Source organism: Athene noctua, chromosome 4 (genome assembly GCF_965140245.1).
Source record: "Athene noctua chromosome 4, bAthNoc1.hap1.1, whole genome shotgun sequence".
Lineage (NCBI taxonomy): Eukaryota > Metazoa > Chordata > Aves > Strigiformes > Strigidae > Athene > Athene noctua.
This window is the reverse complement of record NC_134040.1, coordinates 67,323,618-67,350,653: the sequence shown is the minus strand read 5'-3', so window position 1 is coordinate 67,350,653 and position 27,036 is coordinate 67,323,618. Positions and strand designations below refer to the sequence as shown.

At 38.0% G+C, this 27,036-nt stretch overlaps 1 protein-coding gene across 1 annotated transcript in view; it reads left to right on the top strand.

Moving 5' to 3' along the window:
* The window catches only part of DCHS2 (dachsous cadherin-related 2), a 121,849-nt gene that overhangs the window by 79,621 nt on the left and 15,192 nt on the right, over positions 1-27,036 (top strand). Inside the window, exons 8-14 of the mRNA XM_074905947.1 lie at positions 6,171-6,328; positions 7,485-8,328; positions 9,282-9,521; positions 14,717-14,851; positions 15,096-15,305; positions 16,566-17,423; positions 26,121-26,332. Of these exons, the coding sequence (XP_074762048.1) occupies positions 6,171-6,328; positions 7,485-8,328; positions 9,282-9,521; positions 14,717-14,851; positions 15,096-15,305; positions 16,566-17,423; positions 26,121-26,332 (2,657 nt within the window). The remainder of the gene's footprint in view (positions 1-6,170; positions 6,329-7,484; positions 8,329-9,281; positions 9,522-14,716; positions 14,852-15,095; positions 15,306-16,565; positions 17,424-26,120; positions 26,333-27,036) is intronic.

Here is a 27,036-nt window from a genome sequence, read left to right as displayed (position 1 = left end):
CAGGGATCAGAAGGATCAGTAGATAATCTGGGCAAACAATGAAGTTTGTGGGTTTTAGTTCATGTTTCACCCTTTGTTTAGCACTGTGTTAACCTGACATAGCATGGCCGCTTAAAAACGCTTCTCTTTAGTTTTCCCCATAATTCCTACATGTTCACTTCTGGGGTAAGCTATAGAATCCAGTTTTGCTTGCAGTGAAATCAGTAACAGAGCAGTCCTAAATCAGAACATGAGTGGGACTGGGACATCAGTACTGGTAGGAAGCATAGATGTGGTCTCTTGTTTTGCTGCATACTACTTGCTACACTTTCATGCAGAAGGGAACTCCATCTGTAACCAGTGAGGAAAACATGTCTGTTCCTTCTGCTTTGCTTCACCATTGGTTCAAACCAGCAAGAGGTGCCAAGAACAGAACTATTTCTTTTATTTTGGTACCTGCTCTATTCTACCAGTACCTTTTAAGCTTGGTATTTGTAGTCTGTGGTAATTTGCACATAGAGTGCACTGTTTAATTGGAGTAAGAAAACATTGCCAATATTTCTATCCACCCAGTGTATTTCCTTGAGTGTTCTTCTCTGTGTAGGCAGAGCTCAAATGCGGGCTCGGTTGGTTTAAACTCATTACAATTATTTGTCACTGCAGAATAAAGAACAAAATACTGCAAATCCACATTACTCCTCACACTTAAAGAGCAAGGGAATCTGTAGCTGCCTCTTGCCAAGGCTGAAATTACCAAAAGATTCTGTGGATTATGTTATACTGTGTCTTTATGTACCCTTTAGACTTCTGTGGAGTAATGGAAGGACTTTAAGATCCAAATCCACAAGGGCCAGAGAACTATGCTCTTTTCCACCAAGAGATGCTTAAAAAAATGAGACATTTAACAACTCTGTTGAAAAATTTGCAGTTGAAATATATGTAGATAATAAAAGACTGTAGGGTCAGTTTATGGCCATACTGTTGTTCCCTTAATGTGGATACAAGTGACTGCCTCTTTCACAGGGAACTGGAGAGAATCATAGATGTCTGAATAATAACATTTTGCATGAAATAATTCCCCTTAAGAAAAGGGGAATGAGTAGTACCCAACCCTTTGTTTGAAGGGTGACAGCCAGGCAACACGGGAAGTGTTCTTCAGGGGTCTCTGCTTGTCTATATATCCAACTATATATCCCCTTCCTTCAAACAGCACATTGGATTTTCTTACTGACTTCACTGTAGAGCCCCAGAGGGGAGTAAGTAAGAGTTCAAATTATAAAAATGACTAACAACACAAAATATGACTGGCCTTGCAAATGTTGTCTCTAGAAAGAACAAAAGGATAAAAACAGCAGCAAAAAAAACCCCACTAAAAGAACCCTCCCAGCCTTGGAACTAGATATTTTCCCAATAAACAAATCCAGAAACAGCTGAGCTGCTCTGATACTAATTTTTGTTGTTGTTGTTAGTTGGCTCACAGCCTTTAACATCTGGTCTTCTGTTTCCTGGTGAAGTTCTTGCCTGGTTTATATTTAAAACAGTATTTTCTAGTTCTGGGACATTGTTCAGTTCTAAAATATGAAGAAAGAAATTTGATCTGATTTACAGCCGTATTTGTTAAACACAAAGACATCAGGTTAATTGGAGGACTGCGTGCAGACCAGTGCCCTTTTCAACAGTTGAGGGACTGCCACAAGATTAAGAGCTATGAGTGTTAATGTCAGCTGTTAAGCTCGTAAGAGTCACTGGGTAATTTTTAATGTTCTTGAGAACTTAAAGAAGTGCCAAGATAGCAGCAATAGATTAAGCTATGCAGGAGGACTAATGACAAATGTCAACGAATTACATAAGAAAAAATCTGGAAAAAACTATGAGATTTACACAACAGATAAATTTTAGCCTTCAGAGGAGAAGTGTTTCCTTAAAAATGTGCCTTCCCCTTCTCATAAAATCAGATCAAATCATCCTTAAACATTCATGGGTATGGAAATGCAAGATCACATGGCCATACCTTCACTTCTGTGTTATCACTGAGGGAGTAACCTAATTCAGGGGGAGGTGAATCCCAGCTATGTGTACTATTCCTTAGTGATGCTGGCAATTGGAAAGTGATTTGCCTGGCCTTCTTTATGACTGTCAGGAGGTTATAGTATAGCCTTTATAACAAAAATTAGTTGGTATTTACAATGCATCATAAACTATTGTTTTGTGTGTCAAGACTAGCACTGGCAAAGTAGAGGCTTTTACAGTTATATTTGGACCAATTCTGCAGATACATTAGCCCTTGACCATCAGAGTGCTAGGAGAAGCCTAGTTTATGCTGCTAACACACTTGAATTGGCAAGTGTACCTACATCTGTGAGATGAGTACTTGTTCTCCAGGGTGATTTCCAAGCATCATGCAGGGAACATACATAGACTTGCAGAGGGTGGTATTTCTGTAGCAGCCCTGTGGTGTTGAAGCTCTCTGAGAGCCATGGCATTACCTTCTTCTTTTCTGTTAAGAGAAAAAAACTTTTCTTTTCATCCCAAAGGAGAATGAGATGGCCAAAGCACTAAGTATTTTAAAACCTAGGAAGGATACAGTTCCTCAGGAAATTAGGTAAAAATATGTAGCTATCTCCGTGTACTGAGGTCACAGATATCTGAGGAAACTCTACTGTTACTTTCTGTCTGTTTTCTGGGCCGTTTTGCTTGAATGCCAGTCCCTGGAAGGCTTGAATGTTCTGCCAAAGTTTATAGCCACACATTGCCTGGTGGTTCTCAGGCCATCTTTTTTCGTCCAAAACTGCACTGTCAGTGATTAGGTTTGAGAGCACAGAGTTGAGAGAGTGCCTGGGCTTTGGAGAACCTCAGGTAAATGAAAGCTGGGCCAGCAGGCTGGACAATGAGGAGATGGAAAATTTAAGTGAAAAAGCGTATCCGTTTATTGGCAGGTTAGGGTAGAGTTACAAGCACAAGAAGAGATGAGGGCCATTAGAGTCCAGTTATTGAGAGATTTAATTTTTTTCTGTTCCATACTTCATCTGCTCTTCTCAATTTCCTTCTTTCCTATCCATTTATCCCACACTTTCTTCTTTGTTCTCTTCATACAAAAAGGGACATCTTTAGGGTGTATGATATAAGCAGCAATTGCCAAACTGAGGTGACTTACGGAGCTGAAAGCTGAGTAAGTATTTCTGGAAGCGTAGGGAACGTGAGCTTTTAGAGCAACAACTGACATGCTCTTTGCGTGTACAGCTTAAAACCACCTTTCCCCTCGTTCATCACTTTGAACTTCAAAAAGAATGCAGAGGACGATTTGGAGTGTATTTAGAAAGTGAGCAAGCTACCACTCACATGCACTTGCCCTCAGTAAACTTGGGCAAAAGTACACAAAAGTGGTCTATCTGTTAGTACATGTCATTTATTAAATCACTTGAAAAGCAAGATCCGTCTTTAGGTAGGCTTTTGAAATTCAGAAATTGAAGAAATTGCTTTAGCTACAAAATGTAGTATAAAAGTTTGATTGTCAGGAGATGAAGGGAATTTCATTTCATAAGGGTTTTTTTCTTGAAGTTTTTTCTGATTTAAAATCAAATGGCTACACTATGTCCGTGAGTAAATTAAAAAATAGACTAATAAAAATATCAGAGAAAGAGAAATAAGATGTTTCAGTTTTGACTGTTTATAGTGCAGTAGCAGATAAAAAAGACAAAAATACTTTCAAAATGGAAGTCCCAAGGGGTTCTGCTTTTATACAGTATCTCTTTCCAACATTATCAGACTCTTCTGTTACTTCTGTCACCACCAAATATGCACAAAACTGATCATTTAATGCAGTATTTGGATTTTGGTGGAATTCTAGTCTTCTAGTCTCTAGAGAATAACGCTATTGGTAATTTCTTTTCTGGCCAGCCCTCTGATTTTATTCAAAAATGTAGATTCTGACTATTCCTTTCTCCTGTCAAATAAGCTTCAACCCTTCAGAAGCTCTGTGGACTGATACCTATTTCAGTTGAGCTTAGCTATCTATGTTCTGCTACTTGAAACAGGAAAAACAAGTGCTGGTGTTTATGCTAAGGGGTACTGGCTGTCCTCATGACTGCTGAAGCAAGGGTGAATCCTCATAGCCTTATGCTCAGATTGCAATTATGTACTTGCAGTATTTTTGTTCTCCAATTCTTATTTTTTTTAAACTATTTTTAATTTTTGGTTCAGTTTGGTAACTGTAGCTCCATTTTGGTGGAAAAATGAAGGGAAGAGTTTTCATGGACTTCTGTTTTCTGTTTCTTCTTGTTTGTTCTAACAGTTATTTTAAATGCCAATTTTAGCAAAATGTTAAAAATATGTTCATGCAATTCACATTATGTGTTCTGTTTTTCATATCTCCTCTGCCTTTTGCTTAGCTGGGATTTTTGTGTCATAAAACATTATATAGAACAAAATAGCATATCTGAATGTGGACATACTGTTGGGACCTAAACCAGGAAAGTAACCAAAAGCTATTTATGAAAACAGTAATATAGCAGCATTAATATTTTGAAACTAGCAGAATGCAGGACTTTCTCATTCAATGTAATTGTCTCTATGTATTGTTTCCTTTTGTTGGCAATTTCCTCGTTACGTTCCAGACTACAAGAGTCAACCCAGAAGGGACTCATGGAGCATTAGAAACCTATAGTCAGTCAAAAATAGCAGAACAATATTGGAAAAAACTCCTATTTGTTGATTGAGACAACCCTGGTTTTTAAGTAGCTTGCTCAGTGTTTTTTCAAATTCTGCAGGTGCAAGTATTTTACAGTTGCAGGTGAGGTGATTGGATACAAAACTGAACATCTATATATGCAGCTAACTAATTTGCATGTGAAGATTTGGAGAACATAAACAGCTTCATGCTCACTTAGGTGCCTGTGGAAATATAGTTCTTTTTGGGTGTTTTGTGTACTACATCTGCACTGAATTTATTTTTACCACAGTTGCTTATTAGAATAGCAGCTGTTATGCTGCATGACTTTAGCTCACTAGCACACCTTGGTAAAAATTCACATAGCAAAAAGTTGTTTTTGTAGTATTTTAACAGAGACGTAGGTACAAGTTAGATTTTCTCAGTTTATGGTGAGATATACCAAGTAATAGATACTTTCACAGTTTACTAAAAATTGGAGAGTAATCTGTATGGCATTCTTTGAAAATGGGGGAGGTGGTTGTCAGTCTCTTCTCCCAAGTAACAAGCGATAGGATGAGAGGAAATGTCCTCAAGTTGTGCCAGGGGAGGTTTAGATTGGATATTAGGAAAAATTTCTTCACTGAAAGAGTTATCAAGCACTGAAACAGGCTGCCCGGGGAAGTGGCACCTAGGAACATGGTTTAAGTGGTAGACTTGGCAGTGTTAGGTTTACGGTTGGACTTGATGACCTTAAGGGTCTTTTCCAACATAAATGATCATATGATTCTAAGTCACAAAGAGCTATTTCCTTTTCTATGGTATAATTTTTCTTTGCAACTCTAGAATAAATGTAATATATAAATAATAAATGTAGCTGCAAGTAGTAATTTCAATTAAAGTTGCTTGTTATTAGCATGTGGCCAGTCCTTGATGAAAGCTGTAAGCATAATTTCCAATATTCACATGTTGCTCTGCAACAATTTTCTGTAAGATTTTAGCTACCCCCAGTTAGCTCCTGGTTCAGAGCACAGGCACGGCATGTGGCATCACTGCAGTTATGGTGTTTTAGGAATAGATAGGGCTCTTTACTGACCCATAGTCTGCAAGGGACATGAGCCAGCTGTGTATCCAGCATCACTTATTTGACCCTTCATGCCAATTCAGAGACTAAGACTTAATTCTTTCTCTGGCCATGCCTGCCAACTTCTGTTGGAAGTAGGAGTACCAATCCTGGAGTATCTGCTGCTCTCCTGATGCACACACACACCATTGGTGTCAAAAATGTTGGTACAAAATCAAGCAGTTGCTTTAGCACTCCATAATATTTCTCTCTGTAGCTTTCTAAATCCAGAGTAAGTGGTTTATAATAACTGTACACTCAATGAAGGAAGAAGAGGTGAATCAAATGAGCCAAAGAGATCCAAATGAGTGCAGCAGGTTCCCTTTCTTCTAGGTCCTGCTCTTTTTTACCTTTAATTACAATGTTCAGTACTTCAGGCAAGCTGAAGAGATGTGCAGTAACTCAAAACTTTTTTCCACATAGAAGAGGGTACAGGATACTTCCAGATTGATGCTGTCAGTGGGGAGTTAAGAACAACCCAGTCTCTGTCACATGCTGGCAGATCAGGCTACAGAATGATGGTCACAGCCAGGGACCAGGGGATGCCTTCCCTTCAAGGACATGCTGCTGTTTACATCCAGGTACTTGTTCATGTTGTACAGATAGAACAGTTATGTTAGATACTGTTTCTTTGAAAATACAATTTTGGGAGGAGCTAGGGAAGAAGTTCAAAATTATGAGCACCTTGTCTCATGGTAGCTTACTTTAGCTGTTTTTCTGTTGAGGGAGGAAATGAGAGGGCAGACTAATTTTGATTTCTTAAGAATATGCAACAGCATTCTAGGTTGTGTTGCAAATAGAGGATGTTTCTGTTTTATTAGGACATCATTATGAATGCTGGAAAAGAGAAGGAAAATTTCCAAGTAGGCAGAATGAAAAGCAAATATCAGGATGGACTGAAAATGGGGGAGAGAGTAGATTTTTTTTTTTTTTTCCCCCTCCACTATATTACTCTCTTTTCTAAATTCTGTCTCTATAAGCCAGTATAAGGATAGCTCATTCCTTTGTGCTGGTCTATACAGGGCTACTCTGTATGGGAATGCGAAATACAGTGTGTGCTCTTCATCAAGCTGCAGTGGGGCTGCTTTGTCCAGATCGCCTGTGCCCTCCTTTATCAGAGGTTGAATGTCACTGAGGCTGCTATTTTCGTCTCACCCAAAAGATGATTAATTTTGGATAGCTTGGAAAAAAAGCGCTTCAGTTGTGACAAGGCAAATGCAGTTCCCACAGTTAAAGAGATTCTTTCATTTTAAAGTATTCACTTGGAACACTGCAGCAACCCATAATGAATGAAACCCTGTAATGACACAATAAAAACTCAAAAAAACCCAGCTATCTGTTTGTCTTTGGCAAACTGCATAAAGTACTATACTTTTGTTGTCACATCTGCCCCTATGATGTTCTTCCATGTAGAAAGACATTGAAGTGCTTCAGAGTATGGGCAGAGATATCAGTATTCAAGCTATCTTTGGACCCATGTGATTCAGAGGGTGAGAGTCTTGTCCCTTTTTTTTTAACCTGGGAATGAAACATAGAGTTATCTTGGCTGTTAGGACAGGCCAAGGACTACTTGAACTCTTAGGGACCATGTTCAGCTTGTTTTCTGGCTTTGAGACATATTTAGGATAAATATAGTCACAAATAATAAATTATTAAACTCTCAATGAAACAAAACTATTTTCATTACACCATAGTAATAATAATGGGAAAACATTGCAGTCTTTGCTTTTGTTGCAGGTAATCCCACTTCCCATTGGGAGATCCGTCTTCTCTCAAGATTTCAAGCACTTTGTCATACCTGAAAATTTTAAACCTGCACAAGTGTTGAATTCTCTGAAGTGGCCTGATAATCATCTAACAACTAACAGGAAACTGCATTTCAGTATCGCTAAAGATGACGATGATGATGTTCATTTTGAAATAGATAGCTTGACAGGAGACCTTTTTCTTTCCAAGGAACTTGACTATGAAACAGCTTCGCACTTCCTTTTGCAAGTTATTATAAGTGATTATAATAATCATCCTCCACAGAATAACACTGTCTTCCTAAGTATTGATGTAGAAGATCAGAATGATCATTCTCCATATTTTCAAGAAGACTTTGTAGTGATTGGCATAGAGGAAAATGTACCTGTTGGCACTCTGGTTTACACATTCAATGCAAAAGATGGAGATGGCAGTTTTCTGAACAGCAAAATACAGTATTCCCTAGAAATGAGTAACATGGGTGAAAATCTATTTCTTATTCACCCTGTGTATGGCACATTGACCACAGCTTTTCCACTGGACAGGGAGATTACTCACTCTGTAATCCTTACAGTGTCTGCAGCAGACCAGGCAATAAATCTGACTGATCGCAGGCTTGATTCCCTGGCTGTGAAAATTGCTATTTTAGATATCAATGACAACAGTCCCAGTTTTACATCTTCACCTCATTCCTATGTCAGGGAGGATGTGGAGGTGGGCTTCCTTGTGCACCACATAATTGCAAAGGATCCTGATGAGGGAAGAAATGGACAAGTTACGTATCGCATTCTTTCAGGCAATGAAAACAAAGCATTTGTATTGGATAAAATCACAGGTACTGTAACTTCTCTGGAGTTTCTTGTACTGTGCTTCTTGTGGTAGTATTTGGGAGTGCAAACGATGCAATGCTGAAATTCCACGTTACTACGGTACTCTATGGAGGTGACTTACCATCTTCGGGGGTGATTACCTTGGGCAGAGCACCACACGAGCATGGCAGTACTATGTGCAGTAAGCAAGCTCAGCGAGACTCAGCTCAGAAATTTCTATGTGACAGTATTACCATGTTGTGTAAATGTACTGGAGTGCCTTCCAATCGCACATTAAGGAACGAGGGAAGAAAGTGTGTGCAATAAAATAATTAAGTCTCATTTTTGCATGATGCATACTTAAAGCATGTGCACACACGTATGCTGCTATATGTACACACAAGGAAAGGCAAAGTCAAGGTCAAGGAATGTGCATTACACTGTGGATGGAACATATTCAGTGGAGGCTCAAAGTGCTGATGAATTTCATTCTTCAGCCCCCTAAAATTCTCTGGTTCCTGAATGAGTTCTGTAACTATTATACCATCTGCACACAAATGCAAATCTTACCCTAATAGTTGCAGTATTTTCTGGTTCTTAATCTGATTTTCAATCCATTATGTGATACAGCTGACACTGATTTGTAGAGCTCCTAATTGCATAACTTACGTGCAAAAGACGATACATACTTAAGTTAAACAAAGTTTAAAAGTTAAGCCCAAAGTTAAATGAAAAGGAATCTCTAACTTTACCTGAATATTCCATGAATCACAGTTTCCTTTCATGTTAAAATGAGTATTTCTGTGCCAAATAGCACTCTAAAGGGAATCACAGGTAATGGTTGACTCCCAAGTCTGGAAGCCTTGCAGCAGTGGCACAGCATGGACGGTGATGCTGCGCTGAAGCTGTGAGTGCTGGAACAACTGGGATCCTAACAGGGACCAGAATACTCTTGTAACTCCTTCTTTCTTTATAATAGGACTTTTAACTACAGCCCAGTTTCTGGACCGTGAGATTCAGGAATGCTACAGTTTGACAGTCATAGCTCTTGATGATGGCAGCCCAGCTCTCTCTGCCACACAGGTTCTAACCATCACTGTTCTTGATGTGAATGATGAGAACCCAGTATTTTTGAAGCAGCTTTATGAGACTGCAGTTCATGAAAACCAAGATCAAGGGGAGTTTGTCATAAAGGTGGAAGCTGTGGACAGCGATGCAGGTAATTTCTGTCCTTTCGCTAATAATTTAATTGCAGACCATAGCAGACCAATCAAATCTCTCTGCCTGCTGTGCTTGCGTGTACAGCTGTTGTGCTTTTCCCACGGTAATGTATGAGTTTTGAATTTCAAAAGAGGGATTTTGGTTCAGACCCTCAACCTTTTTTCAGGGTTTGGAGGTATTCTGACTACCTGGGGTAGATTCAGCTCTGACTGGTAAATTAAATGTCAAATGTGCACTTGCACCGTGCAGAGTAGCTCAGCATACTGTAGCTTTCATGTGGAGATAGCCAGCGTGCTCTGGTTATAAATCGTCAAACAATGTTCAACTCGGTTAAAGTTGATACTTGAACGTTTTGTTGCTCTCAGTCAGAGCGTTTTGAATAGTTTTAAAACAGTTCACTAAATAAGGATCCTGGTTTTGTAACAGAACGGGCAAATATGCACTAATCTTTTCTGACCAGAGAGGGGCACTGTCATCCAAGATTTTCCAGCTAGTTTTGCTGTGAAGGGATGGTGGAAGCCGCTCTGAATTTCAAATGAGATTTTACATATCTAAGAAAGTTGATGCATTGTCTTTCAAACATATACAGAATGCATGAGTAAGAAGGGGTGGTTCATATGCGGTTTGAATCACAGGTAAGGACTAAGCGTGAGTCTTTGCTAAGCAACAAAAAATTCCCTTCAGTTCTTCAACTACCAGCTCTTCTGAAATATCTAAAATCCATATGATGCTGCAGGTAGCCTGTGTGCTGGAGGGAATCTTACCTTAAAATTAAAGTAATACCACGCACAGTGCATACATTTGGTGTCACATGAAGCAGTTACACAGAGTCTGTGGTCTGCAGTAAAGATAAAATCTGGAAAGAGAATTAAATATTACATTATTGCTGCAGTTGGCCCAAAGGTGGTCCCAGCTCTGCGAATGACTTTCTTTTTACTGTGAGTTCTCTTTCTGCACATTTTTAAGAATTGTTTAAGGTTGTGCTATCCAAAAAATAGATAAAACAATAGATCTTGTTAGCAAAATAGCTTTCTGTATTCAGTAAGATTTGTCATTTTAGTGTAGAGAACATATTGATTACAAAAGGCTCAGTAGAGAAGCTATATAGAAGAGATATTTCCCTGCAAGTATATAAAGTATTTAGAAATTAGAAATGGGTGGGGAGCCCTGTTTATGAAAATCTTCATGACAGCTGAGCAGTGTTACAGTCTACCTCTGTACTGCACTTTCAAGTATTTTCTTTCTTCTGTGGATCACTATTGGGAAAAAAAAAAAAAAAAAAAAAAGAAGAAAAGACAGTATTTGAAGTAAAAATTTGCAAGATAGTAGAGAAAAGAAGTGGGAATTTGCTTGAATTGCTCTCCCTCTTTCTCTATCCCTTATATTTATTTATTGCACATCTTGTGGGAAATACAGCAGAAGGGAAACTTTGGGAGCTGTTAGAGGGAGGGAGCAAGGGTGTGGGTGGGCAGGGTGGAGAGAAAGGGCATTCCAAATGTCCTGGGTGGCACAATGTGCGCCTGCCTGTGCAGACACTTTGGGCTAGAGCACTGTTGTGGCTTATGGTTCCTTCCTGCTTGCTTTTTTTTTTCTTTCTTTTTTTTAAAAAAAACAAAAAAAAAAACCAAAAAACACATTTTCCAGTAACCAGTCCTTCTGCTGGGTCTTCTTCTCACATTTGTCTGATTTGGTCCCATGTCATGTACATGTAACAATATTGTTCCAAATACTGAAGTGATACTCATAATGTAAGAAAATAGGATTTATATAGGAGTCATTTAAATATAATGCTACTCACTTTTCCTAAGTTTTTGGAACATAATTTCTGAATAAGATGACTCCTGTCATGGTGTTCTTAATTTTTTTCCATCACATTTTTTACTTTATTTTTATTTGCTCTTTAAATTGCAGTTCATATCCCAGTAATATTTGCATAGTCTCAGTAGAGGACTTTCCTCCCATCGAAGATTTTTTCTTTTTTTTTTTTTCTTTCTTTTCACTTCATATGTTCCCTGACTGACCACAGGGAGGAATCATTTTTACTGATAATATCAGCCATCATCAACCTTTTGTTTTATTTGTCTTTCTGCTTCATTCCCCTTGAAGGGAAGAGAGAAAGCAGCCATCATCTTTGTGTTTGAGCCAAGCTTTAAGCTTGCTTCCAGTTCAAGGTCTCTCTCTTTTTTTTTTTTTAATAAATTTTTGCTTGTAATGCTTATCTTTCACATGGATATCCATGAAACATATTCACCGAACTCCCTCCTGCACATTACAAGAGCTGCACTTCCTGCAGCTCTATGTTGTCTCAGTTCCTCTAAATCTTCTTACACTGTGGGAGCTCTCCACTCACCCCAAGGCTGACATCTAACAGTGCAACACAAGTAAATCCAAGTGTAAAGACACGTGTAATGCAGGTAAATGCTGGAAAAAATAAGTGGGAAAGCAGATAGATACCCACAGTGTGTTTAAGATAGGTCAGGGGTTTGTCTTGAGATGTGTCTTTGCAGAAGCTCTGAGTGAAGTGAACTAGCGTATGTCAAGGTCTTTGTTTAAGCTGATGTGCACCTCTGGTTCAGTAGTTGTGTCTGGAGACAGGAGAAAAATCTCAGAAGGTTAATAGGGATCAGTGACTTAGAGTTACAAGATGGGGCTTACTGCCATTCACTAGACACTCTGTCTTGCTCATATTCATGGATTATTGTGGTTTTAAGAACACTAGTATTATAAAAATGAGACTTGAGCCTAAATTTGGGGCAGGGGGGACATCTGTTCCCATTGCTTCTTCACCAGTGTTGGCACTAGACACATGTAGTGAACATATCTGGAACAGCCCAAGGTGCTGCTTCCAAGAACCTGTGGGAACACAGAGGCTGCCCATGCTGGGGTGGGGGAGTGGGAAAAAGGGCTGAAGCTTTTCCCTGGTTGCAGCTCAGGCACCATGCATCCACCCTGCCATTTGGCTCGCAGGGAAAGGAGTTCTTGCCACCAGCTGACAGCAAGGAAGGGGTGTTTTCCTTTTCTGGCTCATAATGCACAGGAAGAATAGTTTGTTTCTCATTTCAGTTTGTAATTTCAGCCCCCAAAATGTGGCTATCACTACTGAATAATTAATGTAACTGACAGGTTGGATCAAGTGCAAACATGTCAGCTGCTGTGCCATGGTATTTGAATGTGTGGAGTCATCACACTTCTCTTTTGGGCAGGGTGTGCAGCTTTCTCCTATTGCTAGGTGTGCACTCCTAGCAGCTGGATATGAGAAAGGAGGCAGTAAATGCTTGGTACATAAAAGTAATTAAGGTGTAACATATCTGTGTCCTTTAAGGGTTAAACATTTTAATTTAAACTGTGTGTGAATAGTCAACTTGGATGGCACCACTGTCTGTGAATAATGTCTATTGTGAAACCTGCCAGTGAAGGCACTGGGTTGAAGCAGTTCAGCTGCAGGAGACCAAAGGCTAATAGTTAATATCAGCCCTGCAGTGTCATGTGTCTTTTTTTCCATCTGTAGCATATTGATGATTAAAGATAGATAAATGCAGACAGAGCTGTGAATATCTTTTTTTAATGTAAAATTTCAATGATTTCCTAGTATGGGTAGATCAGATTATATATATTGGTAACCTTAAACTTCTAAGAAATTCTCCTTGATTGTCCTTACTGCTGTGATTTTTCTCCTTTCTCCTGGAAATCTTGAAGGATTTCTGTAACTCATTTTTCTTTGTGCTGTGTATTGTAGGAATATGTCCCTCCCTTGACTTAGTTTAGCTGCAAATGCATTTACATTAATAATTCTCTTAATCAAATTTCAGTAGCCTTGTCACTATTTAGCAAAGCTATATAAAGGCAAACAAAGGAAGTAATGGTTGTTAAAAACTGTAGGCTCTATTTCTTCTCTCACACTAGTGTTTCTCCATCACTCCAGAGCAGATTGTCCTATTTTTGACTGCAGTAGATGAGAACAGGCAGGCAGTGTTTGATTCTGAATAGCAGTTTTTGTATGACGAGAAGTGCTGTGGTTTTCCAGGTGCATCAACTGTCCCTCCCCCACTGAAAGATTGATTGTTGGTTGGAAAAACATAGAATGATTGAATGAAATTTAGAAAAATTTGAAAAAAAAAAAAAGGCACAATAATACAAGCTGTTCAAGTATAATGTAGGATTAAACTCATAAAAGTTAATAAGTGTGATGGAGATGACATTATGCTTTCCTCAGGAGAGTGTTGAAGCTAGAAGAAATATGAAAGAAATTATTTTATAACCATAACAGGTAAAAATGTGCAGTCACATTTCTTGTTCAGCTCAGGTGGGCAACTTTGAAAGAAAGGCTTTAGCCTTTCAGTATGGTTTTAGCCTATTTCCTAGAAAAAGACATAAAGGCTAATATCTTTGTACTATATACAGATGGTAGGTCTGGTTAGGAACTGAATGGAATTGGCATTCAGAAAAACTTGAAGGGAAGGAAACTCTTTAGCCTTCCCTTCTGGAAATCCTGCATGACTTTATAAAATCAAGCAATATAATTTCAAAGACTGGCTATAAGTGGAAGCAGTCTAAAACACCTGAGATGTGCTGGATCAACCAAACTGGCTTTCCTGTTGAAGACAACTAGGAGATGGCTACCCTGTGAGTCCTGATGTGACTTAGGCACCTGGCTGCTTAGTATTACAAATACTTAAAACTGGTGGGCATGCCAAGAAGTGGATTTTTTTCTCTAAATGTTTATACTATTCAGTGTTGCACTCTATAGAGATACTTGCGTTGGCTCCAAGTGAAGTTAACTGGAATGCCAGAGCAACCCAGTATTCTGCCTGCATCCTGTTGAGAAATAAACTACCTACCTCAGGGAAAGCAGAAGACATACACATGGATTCCATGGTCTGTTAGTGTTCTCTTGCACCATGTTGATATGTCAGTTTGGAGGCACACCCTGAGTCCCTAGAAGTGTTGCCGAGGTCACTTTGAGTGTCTGGAAAATTTAGGCACAAAACAGCATCTGGACGAGGATTTTGAAGATCCAGATTTTAAATTTGGATCGTTTTGTGCTAATGAAGAAGCAATTAACTCACTGCATTAAACGTAATCATTTCATCTACAACCTATTTCATGGGGAGGGGGAGAAGAAAGAGACAAATCTGTAGACCTGAATGTGAATGTGAGGCTGTGTTTTACTAAGACTTCCATTCTGCTTTTAAGGACTGAATTCCTTGCTTCGGTATGAAATCTTACCAGGACCTGGTTATGAGAAATTCAAGATAAATTCAGACAGTGGAGAACTCATAACAAGTGCATCACTGGACAGGGAAACCCAGGAGGTTTTCAGTATTAAAGGTAACAGTGTGAAATATCTATGAGTGCCTGTAAAACTGGAAGTGAGAATGAGTGTGGTGTTACTATCATCGTTACCTCTTTTTATGCCCTCTGAATTAGATGGAAGTGGTAAGATTCTCAGGTACAGAAGAGCATGTGCTTTTTTCATAGCACAGATAACTTCCTATTGTGCTATTATTAAGGAACATCTGTTGTTGCACCCACAACCATTGTATAAAATTTGCTTTCTTTTTATTAATCTTAGTTTTGGTTCGAGATAGTGGAACCCCATCACTGTCAAGCACAGTGACAGTTATCTGCACAGTGCTGGATGAAAACGATCACTCTCCCATGTTTCTTTTTTCCACCTCTGAGATCCATATTCCAGAGAACCAACAGCCTTCTGTTGTTTACATTACCCGGGCTGTAGATATGGATGCTGGTGATAACGGAGCTCTAAGATACAAAATAATTGGTAAGTTACTCTCCATCATTTTTGTTAGTATAAATCAGAAAGTATATAAACAGCAGTATCTAAGTTTTAGACTAGTCTTGATTTTGCCAGGTCTCCCTAACTCCCATCTTGTCCACATGCTTCTTTCATGTGGAAAAAAAACCCCTTTCAGTCCTTTGTCAGCATTAATAAGCACTTTCCAGGCATACTTTCAGTCTACTTTCTGGATTTGAAATGGTACAGAAAAGAAAAACAAAAAACTACCAAATGCTGGAAGGAGACATTAATCATGAAGGCATGATAATCATGAAGGCATGATTTTGTTACAGTTGTGAAAGTTCTGAATGTAAATATACCCTTGCAAATAAGTAGAAGAATTAATCTAATTTTATTTATTTAATTCTATTTATTTAATTTTATTTCATGAGAGCTTCTTTCACCCAGCAATTAGTAATGTCATACTTGGTCGTCATATTGCCAAACTCTCCTCGTGTCCACTATACCAATGTAAGCTTCACAGCTGTTCAAAGCCTCCTGTAATGTCTTTGCACACATACAAGTTTTCTGTGCTTACTTTGGTTTGTGGCGCTCAGCAGTAGTTTAAACGTAGGCAGATAGCTACTGTAGTAACAGCCAACACATTTTTCTTTGAAGAAACAGTTATGAATTCCTTTATGTTTTCTTGGGTTTAATTTCACAATCTTTTATGATCTTTAATTTAATTACCTTTGGTCTTTCTACACGTTATAAAGTATGTATGCCATTCACCGTTAGTAAAAACTCTGACTTTTCTGTCGACTGCTTCATATTTAACTTCCCCACCCCATACCCCCCAAATCAAGACCTTGCGCAACTATTCACTTCCAAGAGACAGGTTTGTAAAAGAGAACAAGGAGCAAGTAATTGCAATTGTCAGCAATGCTTTATAGGTTTCTGGAATTTGTAACTAAGGTTGGGAAGAGGTCATTTTATGCAGCAGCATAGTTGCAGGAGATTTTATAAGGTGTGCTGCTTTAGGAAAAAAGACATGCATCTGGCAAAATAGCCACTCTGTAAATTGATATGACATTCTGTATTTACTGTCATTGCCACCCACTGATTTAAATGAAATGCAGGTTTTAATTCATATAAGAGGAATAAAATACGTGAAAGGCACATGAGTGCACCAGCTGTATGAGCAATTGGATTATGTTGTTGCAATTAACATAGTGGTATTCACAAAGGATTCTTTTTTCAAAAGCAATTGTTTGTGATCATTTTATTTTTTTATGTGCTTGAAAGGTGGAAATGTTGGAGAATACTTCACACTAAATAACACTTCAGGAAAACTGCTGGTCACTCGTAGCTTAGACAGAGAAGACGTCAGCAATTTCACTCTTGTAATTGAGTGCTGTGATCTAGGCAGTCCCTCAAGAAGCTCCACTGCGCAGCTCACTCTAATGGTCTTGGATGAAAATGACCACAACCCATTGTTTGCAAAGACCCAGTATCAAATCTCCGTGAGAGAAGACCTAGAGGAAGGCTCAGCCATCCTGGACCTCTTGGCTTCCGATGAAGATGATGGCCTGAATGGTGAAGTTATTTACTCCCTCATTGACGACACCTTCGGAGCATTTGCTATCAACTGTGTAACAGGATCTATAGTTACTGCAAAGGCACTGGACCGGGAGACCAAATCCCAGTACACATTTAGGGCTGTGGCAAGTGACTGTAGCGCTCATTTGCCAAGAAGCACCACTGTCACTGTTGTGGTGCACATTGATGATGTCAATGACAATGATCCTGTTTTTTTGCAGAATCCTATAAGGGCTTTTGTGCCTGCTGAAACCCCTGTGAATGAGACAGTAGTCACTGTGAGAGTGGAAGATGTGGATCTGGGATCAAATGGAGCTGTTGTTTTTAGCTTGATGACAGTGGAAACTGTATTTCGGATTGATGCGAAGACAGGTGACATCATTCTTCAGGAGCCCTTGACTTCCAGGGACTTCAGTACCCAGCTGCTAGTGATGGTTTCAGATCAAGGTATCTCACCTCGAACAGCCACAGCTATGGTCATTATCTTTACAGAAGAACAAGAGGAGAAGATTTCATTCACCCATAGCCTGTATGAAGCAAGTGTGCCTGAGAACAGTGCAGCAGGTGGGCATCAAATTCCAATTTGTGTTCTTGCAGTTGCCAATCTCCTCTCCTTTTGGAATGGTAATTAAAATGAATAGTATAAAGAAACCTTTTTCCAGTGCAGCAGCAGGGAAAAGTTAATTTGTACTTAGTAAATACCCGTCTGCCTTTTTCCACTACACCACATGAACAAAGTTAGTTGGAGGCATCGTCTGGCTCTTGAGTTTGCTACCCATGTACAACAGTGATGCTTATATTAAACTGAAAGCTCCCTGCCAAATGCAGTGTATTTCCAGCTCTCAGCCTGGGAAGCCCTGAGCATCAGTGGGTTCACTCTTTTAACAAAAGGACTTTAGTGATGGGTGGACAGTGTTTACTCATCATTTCACTTGTCAATGCACACAAGCTCAAATGAGATGAGTGGTGTGTACCAGCTGCACCATGACATTTATTGTTTCTGCAAACCCCTTCATGAACTGTAGTAGCTTTCAAGAGATACGCTAAAGTCTTGCTGAAGTTTTGAACTTTCCAGAAGAAGGAGAATGGGGTGTAGAGTGGGGTGAAGAGGAGAGAAGTTCAGAGGCTGTGGTAGATTGTCACTTGGGCAGGCTTCTACAGTGTATCTCTAGGTAGAGCCTGCACTATTGAATGCTACCTATACATAAACCAGCTTCAGTCACAACGTGCTTACAGATTTATTTTTGTTCCATGTAATGATGAGAATTACTGCTCTACTTTTTGTCATTCAGAGAATATTAGTAGTTATGCCTCCTGCCAATTAGATACAGTAAAGTACCTTTTCCAGCTTCAGGGTCTGGGTTCATCCTAATGAGGGGCAGAAAGGAGTGCCTTTCACATTTTTCCTCCCACAAATCCCACTGTATGATTGACCAGATGTATTTAGAGATCTGACCTGCACTATAGTCTTGATTCAAATACTGCCCCAAGAGGTTCACCTTGAACAAGTAATTTATCCTCTTTATAGTTCAAATTTCCCTCAGTAAAATGGAAGCAGTATTCCTTTATATCCTAAGGGTATTATTGTGAGACTAGTGAATTAGTAGATTTTGAGTAACAGCCTATATATTTGATTAGGAATTGGTAAAAAAGAAATGTGTTAATAATTTTGGAAAACCAATCAATATTCTTGGATAATTGCAAACAGAATAGAGAAGGAAGGATGAAGATGGCTGTTGCAGTAATTACTGCTGAAACTACTCAGTCATTTCTTTCTCTGTGCCTGCTGACTACAAGCCAGATTTTCAGCAGATAAGGATAATGTTGTATTACTGATGTTTTAATTAACAGATTGAAAATAAGCAATGAGGTGAAAAATTTTTTTATAATTGACTTTTTAACCATAGGTGAAATATTTTTAGGAAGTTGTGATAAGTGATCAAACCACCAAGCTAGAGCATCCCTCTAGCTCTCTCACTATCTGTCAAAAACCATGTGGGATTTTGGAAAAAGTGGAAGGTTTCCAACAGGAGAGAGTGGAGCATGCAGTAGCCTGCTGGTTAAAACACTCCTGAAATACGGAAGGTGTAGATTCAGGTCTCTTCAGGCAGAGGAGCATTTCTTTCCCTTGCACTCCTCACTGAGCACTCTGAGTACAGAACCTGTGGGATAAGAAGTACTTTAGCATTCTTTAATTATTTTTTTTAAAACCAGTGCTTCATTTATTGCTTCTAGTACAAATGCAAAAAAAAAATTAAAAAAAAAAAAAATCTCTAAACACATTTTGTCCTGATGTTTAAAAAATGCTCTTTATTCCATGAATTTGACCAAGTAGTTTTGGACATCATAAAATTAAATTTTTCTGTGAATATGAGTCATGGATACCCCAAGGCCTCTAAGCCCTGTTTTAATAGAGTCAGGACTGTACAGTAATTAATTTTGTGTCGCTTTGCAAAGGAGAGTCTGCCCTGGGGGAATTGCTACTTCCAGAAGATACAGTTTGGATGTCCCAGCAATGTGTGTTAACCTCGTCTTCTGTCTCTTCATTGATCTACCCATTGAGAGCCAATTGTGGTGTTGTATGGGCGCCCTCCATTCTGGGGCATTCGGAAAGTGGAAAGCAGAGAGACCAGAGTGTTTCCAGAGATGAGCTCTGGGCTCTCAGTTTTGTCTCTCCCTTGCTGCAGCACACTTGTATTTTCATCAGGTGTGGTGAGAACCTGTTTGTCAGACTTCCTGGGGGAGTAAGGTCAAGGTTTCAGTCTTTTCAAGAGAGGTGGGATTAACCTTCATTAATTCTGCATTAAAACTTCTTTCTAGTTAAGAAAAAAGACTAAGAGGGAAGATAGTGGGTTTTTAGGTTTAAAGAAAGAAAATCAAAATCAAGGCTTTATGGCAATAGATAAACTGATCTGATCCTAAATTTTCCCAAGTGTAGATACGTTGCTGGGTCAGACTAGATAATCCAACCTGAAATGACAAATGCCGGAAGGAACTGTGGTATCAAAATGCCATAGTCACATGTTCTGTCATTCCAGTCTATAGAAAATCAAAACAACTTAAATTGAACCTTATTTATGATTAAAGGAAATTTAACAAAGCTTCAGGGTAAACAGGAGGGTTTAATCCCAAAATGTTAGTTTGTATATTTAATAAAAGTCTATTTGCTAAGAAGATCAAATTCTTTTAAGAGTATGAGAGATTTTACCAAATACTAATACTGTTTTAGCTCTGTTTGTAGTATTTTCTTATTTATACAAGCATAAGTAACTATCAAATATTTTACATTTCAGTGGGAAAAAAAACATGATTATAATTAAAATTCTTATAGAAGTTAGTTTACAAGATGTATATGATTCTGGGACCTCTACAAATATGAATGTTATCAGTGTATTCAGTCCAGGGGAGATACACATTATGTACTGATTATTTGTAGAACTGGTATTAATAAATGTGTCTTTTTCTCCTAATTTTATTTCTGCCTTAACTAATAGAGTGGGAAAACTCTAAGTTTATTTTTAAAAGAATCAAAAATCTGAACAGCATAAATGATTAAAGCCAAGGGTCCTTAGTTTTAATTTAGTTTAAACTTGTCAACTGGGTGAGTGCCTCAGGAACTGGTCCTTGTAGTCAGATTTTCTTCAAGTGTTTGACCTCAAAGTTTGATGACCTTTAGAAAACCCCATTCTTCTACTTTTAGTTCAATATTGAATATTTAATGTCTTTAAATATTATAAACTGCATTACAACAGGCACTTAGAGGCTAGTCAATAAATAATCAAGTCACTGTGGTCTCCAGAGGGTAAGAAACCTTTATTATTCACCAAGCTTTCACTTTTAATGGTTGTTTGCATAGCACTTCCTTGAAGACAGATTCACCAGTAAAAATTGTTGACTCCTCTGTTTTTTTCTAATAGATTAAAAATATGTAGCCTCTTATTCTGTAAGTAAATTCTTTTTGTGCTTCGTTAGCTTTTTCTTTCATGAACAATCAAGAGGTCTCAAGAAATAATGGTAAGGATGAACCAGGTTTAGATGACAAAGGAGGGAAAAAGAGACTACTATAATGAGCACTGAAGAGAGGAAAAAAAACAACCTTACAGTGATACAGTAGCTCAGTTCTGATGCATATGTTATGTCCTAACACAGAGTAGAATGTTTTTGACCCTGTTTGGCCAGGTAGGCAAATCCTGTCCATGCTGCTATGCTTCAGTTTCAAGTCAGCAGGCATAATGTAAATGTTGGTGTGTAGGCTACTTAAAGCAATTTGAGATACTTACAAATGCAATCAGGTTGTCTGACTGAACTGAAAAAAAACCCTAAATACGAACATTTTGCATAGTGTTTCAAGCCAATCTGACTGCTTTCTGCTATGACCCTGATCTTCCTCCTTCCTTGCACTAGCTTCAGTGCTGATCGCATCCTTGTCATGCCATTTCAGTGTGCTTTGGAGCCAGAAAGCTACCTTTCTCTTACTTTTCTCCAGGTTGTGTTACATGTTGTGACCTCTGCTTGGAGCAGTATTTCAATCACGTATACTTGAAACTGCAGGCTCCAACGAATGGGTACTTTCTTTTGCTATTTACCTATGTAGACCCTGTTGTGACACAACAGACCTCAGAGTTCGCTCATATATTTTTGTCAATGAACTGTAAAAATTCACTGTTTGAAGAAGTCATTTTCTGTGAAAGGTATCAGAAATAGAAGAGATTTATTTTCTGCCAAAAAGAAGTTCTGAACAATTTCAACTATGTGAAAAATATGAAATTTAAAGGATTAGGATTGGAGGACCCAGAGTAACAATTTATTAACCTAACCCCTGCAAAACAGGGATTCAAGCAGAATTGCCGCTGCTTCCTTTATTTCTGGTAGTTTTTCTTAAATGCACAAGCAAACAAAAAGACTGCTGACAGCATTAAAAGATAAATAAGTGACATTCTTCAGATCTTGATTTTTTTTTTTTAATCTTTAATTCTGCTCTGAAGATGCTATGAATGGTTGCCCGTGCAGGCTTTTGTAGTAAATCAAAGTTGGTCAGCAATGAAAATTCAACCTACAACCCCCTATTTTAGTTCCTAAAATAAACAGTGCAGCATTCATATCAGTCTTTACCTATTGGACAGTTGGATCTTACTTCCAGAATTTTTCTAGTAAATAACTTATATTGACTAGTACAGAAAATGACATCTGTCAAAATTCACATATTTTTTGTTTTGACAGTCAGATTTTAGATGCAAATGAGAAACAACCTAAAATTTCCTGGTTTTAAAAATTAATATTATAAGTAATGATGCTCAAATACAAATATAGCAGATAGTTCTAAGAGCAACATTTCCTCTCATTTTTATGCTAAAATCCTTTCATCTAATGTTCACTGAGTGTGAACAGCACGCCCTTTGTAACATGATAAAATAGCTGTTTGTCTGTAATGCTGTTTGGAAGAGTTCAGGTTGCACAGTATTCTCACTCTATCACAGTTGTATGGGATCAATTACCATTAAATAATTAAAATAATTAAAATCAATTGCCATATATGCTAAACAAGTTCATAAGTCGTTTGAAAATAATAATTATTTGGAAATCTTGATAGTGCTTTTTAAACTTGCTACATTTTTGTTAAATGTGATGATTCTGAGCAAGATAATGTATTCAGTTACACATTTTTTCTCTCAACCCATTTCAAACAGGATTTTTATTTTATAACTCTTGTATAATATATTAAATTATTGCGCTTTTCATGGAATTTGGATTCTGCTTGAATTGACACATAGCTATACATGTAGTTTCATCTTTTCATTCTCTGTCAAAAGATGGCTAATTAAAATTTTTAAGAATATTTAATTTAAAATACTGTTAAATCCAAACTGAATTCCAATAAATGAAGGAAAAATAAACTCTTTTATGGTGATTCAGGGGTAACATGCGTTCCTATGATGCACACAAAAAAGGGCTATTTTCCTTAAAAGAATTCATGAAAAGGTGAGATTTAAATGACCAAAGATGACATAACCTGAAAAAAAGGAGTACATATGACTTCAGGTAAGAGGTAATTCCAGTGGTACATGGGAGTTTACAATTAGGAAAAGTTAAAACTCATTATTTTATTTAGGCAGGTGATGGTCTTGTGATCAGATGAATAATTTACTGGGTAAGGGAGGGATAGACAGTGCCTTGCCTATGAAGTTGTAATGCAGTGAAAGTCAAGGAAGATTTGTTTTTGTTGTATACTATTTTAATTAATGAATAAGCACCTAGTCTAGTATGTAGGTGTTTAGCTGTGCATCTGATATTAATTACAGTAATATAAAATTAGAATAAAACCTTCTGAAGTGGACATGATGAAAATGTCTTATCGTTTCTATAGGTACATCTCTTCTAACTGTAGAAGCTTATGAACAGAAATTTACAGGAGAAAATATAACATACAGCATCTTCACTGACAAGGAAAGCTTATTCTCCATACACCCCATTACAGGTACATTTTTATAATTTTTTTTCAAGTGTCTGTGTGTAGCTTAAAGAGTGTGGTCTCTAAAATGTAGCAAGTTCCTACCACAAGATCAAGGGGTAGATATCTTACAGTATTACTCTCCTGTTCCAATGAATAAATCATTAGGAAAACCAGGGATGTAGAGAGACCTGCACTGTTGTAAACTTGGTGTGGAAAGAAGTTGAACACCAGTTTAAAACACTCAGTTCTGATTAACTATTGATCACCAGGTGTTGGGAACTGATAAACTACTGCTTTGTATTCTGAGCTGAGACTTCATCTTGTTTCTTATCATAAAGTTGCTCCAAAATTCAATAAACGTAATCCTTCAAAACACTCCTAATGTCAGAAACATTAGACCCTTGTTGAGTTTCATACTCTTTGCTTCAAACAAACCTTGACAAGTCTAAAAGTCAAGTTGGGGTGGGGGGTTTGGCAATTGTATTAGTGTTCTGCATCAGATCTGCTTTCACCTGCTCTTCAGTCAGGAACTTTAGATGGAGGAAGAGCAGCGTGTTCCCTCTGTGCATTTACGTGCTCTCATCTAAGGTTCATAAGAGAGCATAGCTCCTCTGGTTGCCTCAGCTCCTAAACATCGGCAGCAAAGGAGTTCGCCTCTGAATAGCTGTACTCTTTCTGGGATGGCACAGACAGTGGAAGCAGTTTTTCTCAGAAACAGTGTTAATAGTTTGTACTCTTTTTAAAAAAAGGCCTTCTCCCTGAGTTCCTGGAGGCTTTAATCTCCGAATATTCTGACGTCTCTAGGCATCAACTGGTGTACTCCTGTAAAGCTATCATGTCTGATGCTGATGGACAGTTATTTTGGTTTGTTTAGGTGAGGGGCACTTAAAGTGCAGACACTTGATTTCCAAGTCCTTCTTATTTTACTGAAATAAAGCTAGAAAGATTAATCTTAAAGAATAAAAGACAACTTTATCCTCAGGAAAGTGAATCTTCTCCAATATCACCTCCAAAAGGAAGAAGAAAGAAAAAAACAAATCAAACGGGATTATCCTTTTTTTAATGAAGCCAGGCTGGAAATGGTTATATGATGTTTTTTAAGAGTCTCATAAGCACTCTCTTCACAAACAATAGTGGAATCTCTGTAGCAGTAGATGTCATGAGTCTTCTTTTGAGATATTTGAGCCATTGTGGTTTCTTCTGTTTCTTCTGAAATCTTTCTTCTGTTTCTTAGAAAACATTAATTGAAGTGCAGCCTTTCAGGACCTTTTAAGATCAGTTCGTACCTCAGCATTAATTTTTACACCAGTGACTCTCTACCCATTGTCTCTACAGCAGAGTATTTTGAGCTATATTGATGCCCTTTCTATCTTAGGTATTCTAAACAGCCAAAAGTCTGCTCTACTTGCCTTTTCAAGCACTGATGTTAATTAACCCCACTTTGGAGACGACTTTCTACCATTCTAGGGGATTTATATTGTAGAATCATATAAAGTGTAGTAGGAAGTGACCCTAAGACATGAACTAGTCTGTCCTCTGACACAGAGGGGAATCAGTTGTGCTGAAATCTGACAGAAGTTTGTCTGTAGTGTTCTTAAAAACCTCCAGTGACAGTGATTCTACAAACCCTCTCAATAGTCTGTACAAGTCTTGGCAGTTGGAAAGCTTTTATTCATGTTTGAATGTTTGTTGAAATGATTTAAACATTACTTCTTAACCTAGTAACAATAGACATAAGACAAAGGCAAAAAACCTGTTATTTACATATTTGAAGGCTGTTACCCTGTTTCTTCTTCATGTGCACTTTGCTAGAATGAGCAGCTCTGGGTCTCTGACTTGTTCCTCCTAGGTGGTGTACCTCAAACTTGATTATTTGCTCCACTCTACACAAGTCTTTCAGTTACTTTCTGTCATCTTGAAGTGTAATCCTTCTGACACTGTCTATTTTACTTTTACTGTATACAGTGTTGAGCTGAAGAGACCCATCTGCCATCTTTGAAATCTTTGTTTGAGATGCTATTCTTGAACACTGGACAGATCCATAAGTAACAGTCAATCATTGCTGCTTATCTTGTAAAATAAAAACTGAAAAGCACTAGCTTGGAGAGCCACACTAAATGGGTTCTGAGGCTGTCACAGGTCTAGAATACAAATATTCATGGCATCATTACTGAAAAATCCATGCAAAACTGAATTTGAATTCTAATGAAATTAACATACAAATGAAGAATTTTTAGTATATTACTATATTACCTAGAACATTGAAACAATGACCATGGCTTTCCAAGGACATTTCAGGTTTAATGTGGAGATGTCTCGTTGTGCTTGTAGTCTCAATAATTTTCACTGATTAATTTTGATAGAATAACAGTTGGGGACAGGCAGGCCTCACTGCATCAGAAGGATGTTTTACCAGTTTGTTAGTCAGATACAGAAATCGGTACAGCTATTGCCCAATTTGGATATAGATGGAGGGCTAGATGTGGCCATGTCAGGTGAGGGCCAAGAGTCTCTTCAGACACAGCTGGCTCTCTGGCATTTGTCAAGGAACACATGTCAAGGCTTTAGGAAATTGCCAACATGGTGATTGATCGGTGAAAACTTAGCCCTCCAAGATTTGTACAGTAACTAGCATGTGGAGAGTGATGATAGGTAGGTGAAGGACATGGTGGACACTTGCTGAAGTTCTGTCATGTGTTCAGTTAAGGAGACCATATAAGTTAAGAACTTCATAACTACATTTGTGTGGGGTTTTTTCCTGAAGACATATGTCACATCTATTTTTTTTTTTTTTTATTTTAATAATCCAGGTGTAATCACAGTAAAAGAGCCAAAGTTTCTTGATTTTGAAGTTAAGAATAAAATACATTTTTCAATTATGGCTGAAAATAGCTTGAATTCAGCGCTCTGTGGAGTGACAGTTTTGATACAAGATGTGAATGATAACACACCTAAATTTGAACAAAACTATTACAAAGCGTCAGTATGGGAAGGCCAGAGTCCTAAAACAGACATTATACAGGTAAGTGGACATATATCTTCCCAAGCCCAGTGCTGTAGTTAAAAAGAAGTTTGGTCGATCTGTTCATGGCTACAATCCTGCTAGGTCTGTTCTGGACCACTGTCTCTTAAACACTGAGAGTGGGGTTCTTGCTGTTGCTACTACTTTGCTTGAATATCTAAAATATTAAAGTATTTTTTCTAGACCACATTTCAGATCATTCATTCAACTTTGTTAAGTGAAAGAGAATTCTTTATCTTCTTAATAGTTGTGCAGCTGGACTTTAATTATTTTTTTAAAAAAAATTCTGTTTCTCTCTTCAAGTAGTTGAAAAATACCATTCAAAGCTGTGGTTCTGGTTACAGTATAGGCTGGGTCTTGCATTAATGCATCTACTGAAAGAGCTATAGCAATAAAAAGAATACTTTCAACTCATCAGACTAGTAGAGTCAAACCCAAGTGTTCAATTTAAAATCTGATGCCTAAAGAGCAGCTTGTCTCAATTTAAATGTGCAAACACTTCTTCTTCTGAATGGATCCATTCTCTGAAAGTGTTTCCAGCTGGCCATGTTAGAGCAAAAGAAGACATCAGTTGAACTAGAAGAACGCATAATTTCCTCAGTACATGTTCTTGCATTGCAAGTCAGGTCACAGTGAGGGTCATGTTAGGTACTAAAGATATTCCTCCTCTAGAGAATAAATAAATGGAAAGCTACAAATCCCTC